The sequence below is a fragment of the Spinacia oleracea genome, chromosome 2 (genome assembly GCF_020520425.1).
Source record: "Spinacia oleracea cultivar Varoflay chromosome 2, BTI_SOV_V1, whole genome shotgun sequence".
Taxonomy (NCBI): Eukaryota; Viridiplantae; Streptophyta; class Magnoliopsida; order Caryophyllales; family Amaranthaceae; genus Spinacia; species Spinacia oleracea.
The window spans coordinates 114,203,611-114,215,818 of record NC_079488.1 but is presented as its reverse complement, the minus strand read 5'-3'; the positions used below and the strand labels follow the sequence as shown (position 1 = coordinate 114,215,818).

Here is a 12,208-nt window from a genome sequence, read left to right as displayed (position 1 = left end):
CAATAACTGATACACGCGGATAAATAAATGGTACAACAGAAAGGTGAAGAGGAATAAGGAATACATGAAAAAATCACATCTCTATCAACAATGGTCAGAAAAATAATTTAATTTTTGTATTGATCTGATATCCGAGCCATTTCTTCGGAAGGCACTATACTACTATAAGGATATATACACTAACTTTACAAAACATTAGCAGCAAGTGAATTCCTTCTAGCTTGCATGCTTACAGTTACAAGGGCAAGTGCAAATGAAGCATCTTGCCATCAGCAAAGAGAAAGGGAGTAAAATTGAAGCACAAATCAAAGATCAAACCCTTACCCACCACTGTACAATTGCTCTGAGAACGAAGAATATACAACAAATGATGCCAAAATTTAGAGAACTCTCTTATCATGAGGTGAAGCCCAAACCTCCATTAAAGGCATCAATTCAATTCAATGCTCAAGCTTGGAACAATTGCAACCACGTGAGCATCGAACAATATGAAGCATATGAAGCACAAGCCATGGAGCAAATAATACCTCATTATCAGCCCTACTCATCTACTTCTTCTCTTTCAACAGAATTATTCCTGACCGGCTTCCCATTCGAAAGGTAATCAATAGGAACATAGATATATCCCTTTGGTAACCGCCGATTTTTCAGAGATGCTTGGTCAGATGTCATTACCAGCTCTTTCTCAAATGTTTCAAGGTGCTGCACAGACAATAAATAAATAAATAAATAAATCCCAAGAGAATTTACCACGAAGGAAAAGTACTCGAAAAAAGAACCTTCTAGTCTCTCAGTAACAATAATAAAATCCAAAGAAATATCTAAAAAGAAGCAAAAGATTCTGGATTTTGAGAAAGATTATACTGAAGATTAATATAATAGCTTTAATATAGATATAGATGTAGAGAAAGAGAACTCTTTCAGAATATTCCCAGAAAGAAAATAAAGGCATTAATTAATTTATGTGGGTCTTGATTGGTTGTAAGCCTGCTCACAGGACTCGATCTAAATAGGGTTTTTTCATGTAAAACAATCTAAAGTCGTTTATTCAGAGTATGGAAGTTAAAAAAAACTAAAAAGTTAAACAGTGATAAAATACCTTTCTGGAGTTTAGTGTATTCTCCATGTTGTTTGAATAATTACGACTTGTCAAGGCTGCTCTAACAGGAATTTGCTTACCAGCAAATGACACCCTGTCCGTAGGCTTTGGTGTAGAAAGATTATGTGATGTTGAACTATCTTCAGTCTTTTGATCGTTATCTATAGACCGCAGAACCCTGATACACCGCTTTGCTGACACTGCACTGTCAACAGTGATGTCATCAGATCTTTGCATTGCATCGCTGCATGACCTAGAACCATCCACATGCCCCATAAGGGAGGTAGTAGCTGAATCGGAACTTTCAAGTGATGAGAAGGGACGGCGTACAAGCATCGAGACAACCAAAGAGTCACGTTTTGAAGCAAAAACGTCATGGTTACAAAGAACCATCTCTCGCTGCAAACAACACACAACTGGTGAGAAACAACAGTAAAATAAAGTGATCTGCCTTAACAAACAAAAGCAAACAAAAAGAAACAGTTGACATCTCCAAGACCTCACACATGATTAACAAGACTCACATGCAATTAGTACCAAAGACTGCAGAGGTCAAAACCAAATTACTTGAATGAAATGACTGACTTTAAACAAAAAAAGCACCAGTAGTATCCAATGAGAATTCATTTGCATTCAAGAACCAAACCATAGAACCACAATCCATACATTAACTAGTACTGTTAACTAAAGTGATCTCAAACACACAAACAACAAAGGGATACAACGAAGACCAACATAAAGATCCTGCATAAAAAGTAAGGAGCATGCCAAGCATCTTCAGTTACCTTCAACTTTTCCCGTTTGACAATCCTCTCACAAAGGAGACGTAACTTTTCCAGCTCAACCTAACCAAAACACACATTGCAGCTTCAGTTAGGCGTTAGAAAAAGAACTAGATTAACATGTATTCACACTCCAACAATCACGGAAAGTATAAAACCTGCATACAAATGAAAAAAATCCAGAGAAAAGCAAAACTAGCAGACAAACAATCAACAGTTATTTTTCAATCCCCAAGATAAAGGAATCCACTACCAACAATTCCACCAGATATTCAATGGAGAAAATTAACATACATCTAACAGTGTGAAGGAGAAGTTATCATGTGCACATAATGGAAGCAATCTTACTGTATACAACATCTTCAAAAGTGTAAAGCATGCACAGAAAATTTATTACCTACCAGCCTTGAGGTGAAAGGGTTAATGAATTCCTTGCAAGTTGTCTTAGTAAAGTAGTAAGTGCAGAAAACATATGGACAGCACATACAGGTCAAATAACAATTTAAACCAACTTTATCCACAGCTAGTAACTTGAATCTATGAACTCCGCATAGAAACTCAAATGTGCAAGAAGATTGAGACTAAATCATTGACATATAATAACAAGCGATTCTGACAACTAACATAAGTGGCAATGTGCAATGAAAGATCTAAAAGATAAGGGAACAAAAACCCAACAAAACCTAACAAGTCCAACAGATATTGTAAATAACACGTTTACCAAAAAGCTAAACAGCTAAAATGAATAGGCTTCCAGCAATAAATCAGAGGAAAGCATGACATAATATTAAAAGTAGCAAGAGTAGCAAAAAAATAAAACTCATGCAATAATCAAATGCAACTGATATCTCCCACTAACCCGATGTTGTTTAACGATTTTCAGGTCTTCAACACCATGCTTCAGAGTGTCAGCCTTAATACAAAATAAAGAGAGATTAGTAACTGCAACGATAAAGAGCTGAAATAAAGAAGTCTTGAGAACAGCAAGCTAGACTGTTACTTTTGTTCTTTGCTCCAAGCTGTGCTTACTGCAATAAGCTTTATGCTGCATCTTGCCTCCACCCATGTATTTGGTGTACATATAGTAGTCAGCAAATCTAGCACATGACGGATGGAATGTGGACTGACAATTGCCAAAATTGCACTACATGTAGCAAGTTATGGAAAAAGAGTTAGCTCTAAACAGCCCCCCCAAAGGTAAAAGCACAAAAATTTGCTACTTAAAACTGGGTATTCACCTTTATGCAGACGCCAAATCTCTTATGACATACAGAACACACATCATTCCCCTTCAGCACAGTTTCCTAACATCACAAAGAATTGCAAAATTCAAAATTATACACTTTTGAAAAGGTGATGTAGAAGAAAAAATAAATAGTATTCCCTTTTGTATAGAAGGAAAATTACAGCAGGAGATGCCAATTGGAAAACAAAAAACAGCAGAGGTACAGTGGAACTGAATACAAATAGTCACGTACCATTCCTACAACAGGAGACACTTGACCTCTTTTGAAGGTTGAATCAAACACCCACTACATAGAAAAATAGCAATAGAAAAAATAAATCAAGGCCTTGATAAAAAGAAACTAACAAATGACAACACATATTCTGATATTTCACCTCAGCACAGAATGCATGGACCCATTGATCATTGCTTGATTTTCTAAACGCGCCATGTGAAACCCCACATAATCCACATTCTTCAATAGAATTAGGCTTCTCCCAAGAATTAACTACAGTAGCTCTAGAAACCTTGGACGAAGATAATTCTTCACATAACTCGCAGTACCAGCGACCTGTAGATTCCTTGACACTGCGATAACAATTTAAATGAACTGCAACCTGATAGCACAAAAAATGAAAACAAGATGTCACAACTGAAATGGAAAGAAGTCCTTGGAGAGAATAAACAGTTCAAAATTGGGCATACCTTACAGCTAGAACAGACTAATATAGGATTCAGTAAACTCTCAGAACGTCTACATATGTCGCATGATTTGGGATGTTCTTTAGGTGTCCCAGAAGAAAGCTGGAACCTATCAGAGTATCCGTCTGATATAGCCTTGGGAACATCCAAACTAGGGTTGGAAACCTTTGCACGTGGAACTGATAACGATGACAGGCTTCCACGAACCCTGCCAATTTCCACCTTCAACTGATTCTAAAGAGCAAAAGACAAGACATCAGTAATTACACAATGGAATGGGAATAGTGCAAAACAGTTATTACACAACAGCCAAAAAAACTGAATAGCTCATAAATTATAACCTCTTGCTGTGAAGATTCGTCGACAGCATCTTTCCTCAAAGAAGAAACTCTAGATGAAGCAGCGGCAGCAGCAGTAGCAGCAGCTAGTACAGCTTGGGCTTCTTTGTGCCTTCTCTCTTTCCTACCCTGCTTCCTCGCTTCTTTAAGCTCATATATGTATTGGTTAACATGGACAGAATCCCATCTACGCTTCCGTACTGAATCCATTTCATTTGGCAATTTTTCGACAATCTTGCAAACTAGCTGATCTGCACCAAAAGATGACCAAATTAAATGACCCAGCAAATAGGGGGGGGGGCGCAAATGCTGAAAGATAGAGACTCAAAAAACACACTTTAATACTGAAACTGTAAGACGGTGATCAAATAACCCTAGAAATTAGAAAGAAAGCTAAAGAAACTGACCACTGTGATTCTTTAGAGCAACAGCATTGTGTGACAATTGCTGCTGAAAAAAGATAATCTCTCTTTGCACATCATTCTCCGGAGAGAAGTCAGAAACAACCACCTCATCAGCCTTACGCAAGTCCTCTAACTTCATTCCTTCACCTCCATCGACCTCGTCAATACAAGCTGGAAATTTCTTTTTTACACTTAAGGTCTGCTCCATAGCCAAGGGCTCCCGGTCTATACAACCTACATATATAAATAAAGTTACATTTATCCTCGATTCAGAAATTGAACTACCATTAAAATAAACCCTACCATTAAAATCAGGGGTTCTCCGGCTAAGCAAACTTTGCTCTTCATCCAATTTCTTCTGGTTGTAAGGTTGCACAGAAGAATTAATTCCAGGTTCGATATTTCTGCATTGTAGAATGAGATTCGCTAAAATAATATACCAAATCAAGAGCGGGGAAATGCTAAGATTATGCAAGCACCAATACTCCAGTGAAGTGAACTTATAGAGACAACACAACATGCATATGAAAGCTAATAGTCCAAAAAGGTGGCCCACCCATCACAATCACCAACTCTGTAAGCAGAAGAACAGGAAGGAGTCTCCTGGTCCAAATCCAACAATGAACTCTTTCCGGAAGAAGTACCCTCTTCTGCTCCATTACGTTCAGCATCAAATAGGCTATTTGGTTTCAACAGAGTACCTAACCAATATATGTGATCAGTCGGAATAGAACTAACATGCCAAAAAAATGAAGGAAAAAAACTCCGAAAACTCAGGAAGGAAGATACTTAAAGCAAAATTAAAGAACATAAACTAACTAGGTTACCAGAAAGCAATTACATAGTAGTCTGTTCAACAATGTTCACTTAATACATAAAATCAAAGAATCCAAAACTAAAAATTACATGTATAAGAAACAACATACTATCAGATGTAGGTGAAGGTTCTGCCGTGGGATGCCCGAAACCATTAGTCTCAACCATTATCTGAAATAAGATGAAATAGCCAATTCAGCAAAAAATGCTAACAAAGTGCAAAATGAAAAGAAGTCAACCATGATCAACTGATATAGATTTTGGCACAATAGGAATAAGGTTTACTATCTGGTTCACCAATGCTTAGAACATACACTAGATGACTCTTACAATAGAAATGATTCATATCAAAAAGGAATGATCCAGTGCAAGTAAAGGGCGTTTTTACCCAAATCTAATACATAAAAATTGCTACAGTTCTGGAAGACCATAAACTAAGTGGCGTAATTCCTTCGGCATATAGAAGAAGAAAGATCTATGCATCGCGTCATCAACCGTAGAGCTGCAAATAAATTTGGGCGTACTCAAAGCAGACCATAAAACAAAAAGGGGGAAGCTAACACAACCACAGCATAGCATCATTAACCATAAACAAACCACAACCATATTTATAATACGATCAAAATGCCCAACTGTGTTTGTCAACAAAAAAAACTACAAGACGGTCACCTCTTCCATGCCATCTAAATTTGAATCTTTATTCAAATTATCGTGTTCAGCAATCGTATCTTCAGGATCTGTTCCCTCCTTAGTTATTAAACCATTACCAAGACTTTTATCAATGCACAAGGATACAGCATTGTCCTCCTTCAGAATTCTGATGTTTCCAACTGTCCTCCTCCTAGGAGGAACTGACTTGACAGGAACATCTGAAATATCCAAGTCTCTCACAGCAACAGCATCAGTATTATCATCAGTTTTTAACTCGGCTTTCGATGGCACCAAGCAGCTAAGTTTAGCCCTCCAATCCTTTTCGGCAGTATCCAGATAAGATCGACCTTTAAGCCATTTTAATAGCTTGCAATACAAATCAGGGCTCAAGTGATTGTCCTGTAGCAGCAGTTTCACACATAATGGGCATGTCAAGCTAATTTCAAAGTCCATCTGATGCATACAAAAAATGTCAAAAAAAAATAAACCAAATATTACAGCGAGTCTTGATGCCAATGAAGCCTCTTGAATGCCGATTTCAGCAGCAATTTGTTTCAAACTCACTTTTCCACGATGTATTAGCTGAAATAAACAAATTCTGTTAGATAAAATCCACCAACATGCTAAGAAAATGAAACTAATAACAAGCACCTTCTTCAGAACCAGGCCAAGATCAAGAACGCGAGATGTTTTGACATCGTCACCTGTGCCACCTAAGCCTATATCACTTAACTGAGTTGACACATCTTCGTACTCCTCAACACCTGATCCTGATTTAAGCTTTGTGTTGGAATCTGCATCTTTAATCCCCGTATCCTGGCGCTCCCTTACTCCCAAATCATTTGACTTAGCATCTGATATTCTCATCTGAAAGGTAACTTTATCTCCATTTTTACAGCCTATTTTCAGCTTCTTTATTTTGTTCCCCGGCAATAGAGCCGATTCGATTGAGGAACCAAGCGAATCACTGCCAACTGTATGATTCTGTTCATGACTCTCTAAAGCAACACTGTCATCAAGATCTAAATTCCCAGAATGTTTAGCACAAAAGGCCCGCAGTTCAATCTGTGCATGAAAACCAAAACAAAGCAATTTCAGCCAACATCAGATATGCTGACAGTGTCGCTAAAGCATAAGAAAATACTATTTAAACACCATGTATAGAGTTCCAAATTCAACTACATAATTGCTTACATCATCGCAACCAAACCTTCCCCAAATCTCAAGTTTATTTTTTGCCTCCCTTGCACAAAGAGGATGGAATGAAGTTCTGCAAGATCCTGAAAAAAAGTCACACCTTCGAAATGTAAATATAGAATTCAACAAACAACATCTTGACATGATATGTCTAAATACCGTAATACTGCAGATTAGATTGCCAGTCAGACAAAATACACAAACAGAGCTGCACATCTACAGTGTGAAGAGCAACTAACATAGCACTGGGCATCTAATAAGCCTGGGTAAACTCAAAACAGAACCTGCCATCAACAATCATTTAATTGAAAGAATTACCAACCTAGAAATGTTCATGCACTTGAACATACTTTGACAGGAGAAAGGTTTTAATTATTTGACAACATTGGTACAGAAATAATTGTATTTAACCATCCTTCACTAGATTTGTATTAGATAAAAGGCAGAACCCATCCGTCACAAAAGCCTCAACAAAAAAGCTCTTACTGGAGAAAAATGTATGCATAGATATTAAATACTGAAGGGAATGAGTAATATATACTAGACCTTCCTCTCTACTACCTTTCCTCAATCACTAGCATGATTTTTCAGTATGAAAGGGTAAGGCTACCCTTCCCTCTAAACAGAGCCAAGGATAGTCAGCAAACTCTTATATATTTTTATCAAACATTTATTTGATCAAAAACATGCACAAACTAATTAAAGTAGGTCAAACAAACTTCCCAAAAAAAGTAGGTCAAACAAACTAAAAAACTATAAACAACCAGGAAAGAAAATCCAAAGAAAGGTGAAGGTACGATAAATGCAAAACAACCAAAGAGGAAAAATCAAACAAGAGATCACCTCAAAACTACTCCTGATATTTGTTACCCATCAAAAGGCTCGCCAAATAATTACATTTTATAGTACATATGAGCAATCGAAATAAAATAGTAATACATTAATCCAACAACATGAAGCCCCGAGTAAAGGTGCTGAAAAAGCTGAAGTCCGGGAATCGACCTCTCATAACAAGGAGACACCTAATACATAAGCAGAGATGTTCAACTAGCCTTTGAAGATAACTCTTCATCTTTGTGCATTTTTTGGCAACCATTTACTTTATATCACCTCCCATCCTACTCCAAACCCATAAAACTCATCCAGAAAAGAAACATGATATGTTATTCAGTATAGAATGCATTTGAAAATGCCGATGCACATAATCAAATGGGCATGACAAGGTTTTAGAGGTTAGGTTGATTTTGCGTATCGAACTTAGAAGATCAACAAAGGCTTACCTATAAATTAATTTTTAATCCAAATACAACTAAATCAATTGAATCCAAATTTAACATTGATAACACTCAAATCTAATCGCCTTGGCAAGTGGAAATAAATTGCAACCCATTTTTTAAAAGATGACTATTCTTCTTTCTTCTGTTCCTGTTTACACTATTAATTGTTGTAACCTAGACCACTGTGCTGGAAATAGATTTAAAGCACCTTAATGAGTATATGATTCATAGTTGTTCATTGAAAAGACAACCTCTATTCAGCCAGTATCAGCACAATTGAAATAGGTGCTAGTTTGGTTCTGTGCAAGAAACGTTCCCAGGAAGAAAACATTAATACAAACTATGTTCTTGAGAATCGAGTCATGATTTCCGCCATCTTGTGAACAAAATAGATACGATACACTGTACATACACGGAAAGAAAAAAAAAAAGAGGGGGACACATGGATAAGAAAGTTATCTGCCTACAAGTCTCAATTTGATGTCATTTTACTTGAAAAGGTAGTAAAGCATAATACAAGCTGACATCAATCCAAATAGAATAATTATCAATTGAATGAGATGAAGTTTGCATCATTTTGACTTAGCCAGAAAACTGATAACAAATCTGCACTGACAATAATTACATACACCACTCAACAAAAGCTTCATTATAGTGAAACAACAGCAGAGAATCACAACTATGCAAGCTACTAAACATACCATCACTGCATCGGACACAAGAACCGAGCTTCATTTTGCATAAATTACAAACTAACTTTCCCCGAACATCCTTCATTCCACGACATAGCACTGGCTCCATCAGTCTGGTATCGTCTATGTAAGCTTCAGGCATCCACATACTACAAAACAGGTGACTAAACTCAACCGACCCGCCATCACCACTCCTTGCATTCTGAAAGGGTTTCAAAGCCCCTCCACTTTTCGGACAAAGAACACACGGTATATCATTTCCTGATGAAGGTCCAGCTCTAGCATTAACCTTGTGCTTACACCAGGAACACAACCAGGAGCCATCTACCTCTCCTTGCACACCATAACATTTCTGATGAACTGCAACATTACACATATTGCAAACAACTAACTGGTTCAATAGATCCCCTGTTTCTCCCATACTACAAACATGGCATAAGCTGGAACTCCCTTCACAAGGTTGAGCAACCATAAGTCTTTCCAACCCTGCGGAAACACCCAAAAGCTTCCTTTTCTTTGTAGGACGTGTTGTCGTCAACAAAACCCTGTTCCTAGAACCTAAAACCCATTCCATACTGCTACACGACTGTAAAGAATACTCAGGGAAAGGACCCTTCTTCTCTACACTTAAACTATCCCTACTTCCATTCTCTACTTTCACATCATGAAGCTTATCAAACTCCTCTTTATCTTGCAAAGCTCCAGTATCCAACAATGGAACATTGGCATCCAGAACCTCATCTTGCTCCTCGTCCTTAACTGCAGCAGCTGTAGCAGCATTTGCGTGTCTATTTTCAATCTTACTGACATTATCATTATCACTACTAGTCCTAACACCATTTCCTAAAACTGGAACTTTTAAGGATGAATTACTAGTACTACTATTCAATATCGAGTTGAACGAAGGAGAGTATCGATACAACCTCTCAATATCTGGCAATGTGAGCTCCCTGAAGTAATCCTCTAACCCAGTCCATAGACGAGAGCTCTTACTCTTCTCTGTTGAGCCTTTTCGAGACGACTTGGTTTCAGAATGTGGCCGTTTATGCTTCTTCTTACTATCAGATTGCTTCGACAACAACCCTGCCAGCCCACTGGGAAGTGTGGCAACTGTTTTTGCCAATACTTCATCTGAATCAAACGGTGAACGCTCTGACAAAACCTTGAATGCCTGCGAATACAAGTCCACACCCGAATTAACTTTTTCCAAATTTTCCGGCGAGGACACCGGCGCCGGAGAACTCGCCGGCGGCGAACTTCTAGTCACCGGACACGCCTTCTCCTCCGTTCCACAGCCCCCTTCGGCTCCCCTACCCATCATCTTCTTCAGTCCCTGACATCGGCTATTATCGGTCATCAAATTCCACCACCCCTCGGAAATCCCATTTACAAACCCTAACCCTAATTTTTCCACCACCTTCAAGAAAAATCAAATATCCCTTCCACAAACAAAACCAGAAAAGGGAGAAAAAGATAAGAACGGAGAAGAGAAAGCGCAGAGATATTACGCGCAGAGGAAGACGAAAGGAGAGGATAAGTTTATCGATTTAGGGTTAGGGTTTCGATTAATTTTTTTTTATTATCGTGTTTCTTCAAAGTTCGATTTTCGCAGTTTAGAGAGAGAAAGTTTGTTTAGAGAGAGAAAGTTTGAGGAGAGAGAAAGAACGGGTCGTGTTTTTTGCGGGGGGCGGGTAATTTCTCTCAGAGACGTTTTCTTTAATTTTGATTTTTTTTTGCTTTTTTTTAATTGGGATTTGCTATTATACGGCGGGTCTCATTTTAGAGATGCTTATTCGTATACGTGTCGTGTTGTTATTGGACAAGACGTCGTCATCTAGTAAGAGCATCAAACAGCTGGCTCTTTTTTTCTGTGCATAGTAGGTTTTTTTTAGTAACTAACTGACCAAGTGACTGTTCTAATGGCGCTAAAATAAGAAATTAATTCCACAATCGTGCACTCCTTTTTCTTTTCTTTTTTTACCTTTTTATTTATTGTGGCAAATAAAATAAAAAATGAAATGAGAGGGAAACTTCGAATCTTTCTTTATAGATTTCGAGGTAAATCTTGTTCTCTTCACCTGATCTGGTCTAACTTTTCTAGTTTTTATGATCTGATATACTGGTTTGTATGTGATTTTTGGTGTTTTTTTGCTTTTTCTGCTCTTGTCTAATTTTTCTGATTTGATCGAATAAGTCATAAGAATAAGGTGAAGATAACAAATTAAGGCGTACTCCCTTCGTCCCTAACAGATTACGTCAATGTTTCTTTATTGAAATTTGGATATGCTCAAAAACAAGTGGGTAGATAGATTTGTCTTTTAGTTAAATTAAATAATAATGTGTAAGAAAAGACATGTGGAGATCACAACCCAACTAAGGTGCGAGACAAACAAATAGAGTATATGGAATAATCTTTTAGAGACGAAATGAATATTAAACAGTTGAATGGTTAGATATCGATGTAAGAATACTGCTTAAATATGAGACCCACTGTATATATATTAGCGTTTAGAGGTACCGGTTATCGTTTGATCACTTTATAGTAAAGTTCCAGACAACATATGTCACTTTTAGTTGTATTTTATAATTACTACCGTTACTTTTTTACCCAACACGTGCATTCATACTATCAACATCTACTGTGACATTTAATTGTTACTCGCTACTAGTTTACTGCTACTCGTTGCTCAATCGCTAAAAACTACCAGGTACTACTAGATTTGATGAACATAGCCTATATTAAAAGGTTGTAGTTTGTACTCGTAGAAAAAGAGCCCCATGAATCTACTTACATGTGACTCACATTGACTAGGCGTATTAGTTTGGAATAATATAATCTCAAATAGAGATCAAATGAATAAAACTGCGTTCTTAACCTACAAGGACAAGTCAAGCAAGTAGATTTGTCTTGCCTTTTCTCGAAACTTATTCCTGCCAACCATGGTCGTTGATGCCTAAGGTGTACTGGTTGTAAGTTGTAACAAATGTGTTGAAGTCCAATAAAAAAACATTTATAAGCTCAAGT

At 37.4% G+C, this 12,208-nt stretch overlaps 1 protein-coding gene across 1 annotated transcript; it reads right to left on the bottom strand.

The window, feature by feature from the left end:
* Positions 1–91: 91 nt before the first annotated feature.
* On the bottom strand, positions 92–10,882 carry LOC110786980 (uncharacterized). Its single transcript, XM_021991591.2, has 19 exons — positions 9,193–10,882; positions 7,212–7,297; positions 6,669–7,082; positions 6,516–6,599; positions 6,036–6,416; positions 5,477–5,537; positions 5,107–5,251; positions 4,854–4,954; positions 4,554–4,784; positions 4,150–4,397; positions 3,812–4,042; positions 3,502–3,723; positions 3,360–3,413; positions 3,120–3,185; positions 2,882–3,025; positions 2,741–2,794; positions 1,885–1,944; positions 1,100–1,498; positions 92–702 (listed from the first exon to the last, which is right to left on the bottom strand). Exons 1-19 carry the CDS (start codon positions 10,538–10,540, stop codon positions 541–543), a joined length of 4,491 nt encoding a protein of 1,496 aa, XP_021847283.1. The 5' UTR covers positions 10,541–10,882; the 3' UTR covers positions 92–540.
* Between the last annotated feature and the right edge of the window lie 1,326 nt (positions 10,883–12,208).

Excerpts from the sequence above, each read along its gene's own strand:
- LOC110786980 (XM_021991591.2), bottom strand. The coding sequence starts at position 10,540 with ATGACCGATAATAGCCGATGTCAGGGACTGAAGAAGATGATGGGTAGG. Across the intron at positions 4,955-5,106 it reads AGAGTTGGTGATTGTGATGG|AAATATCGAACCTGGAATTA; the intron begins GTGGGCCACCTT and ends TCTACAATGCAG. Across the intron at positions 3,026-3,119 it reads GATTTGGCGTCTGCATAAAG|TGCAATTTTGGCAATTGTCA; the intron begins GTGAATACCCAG and ends TGCTACATGTAG.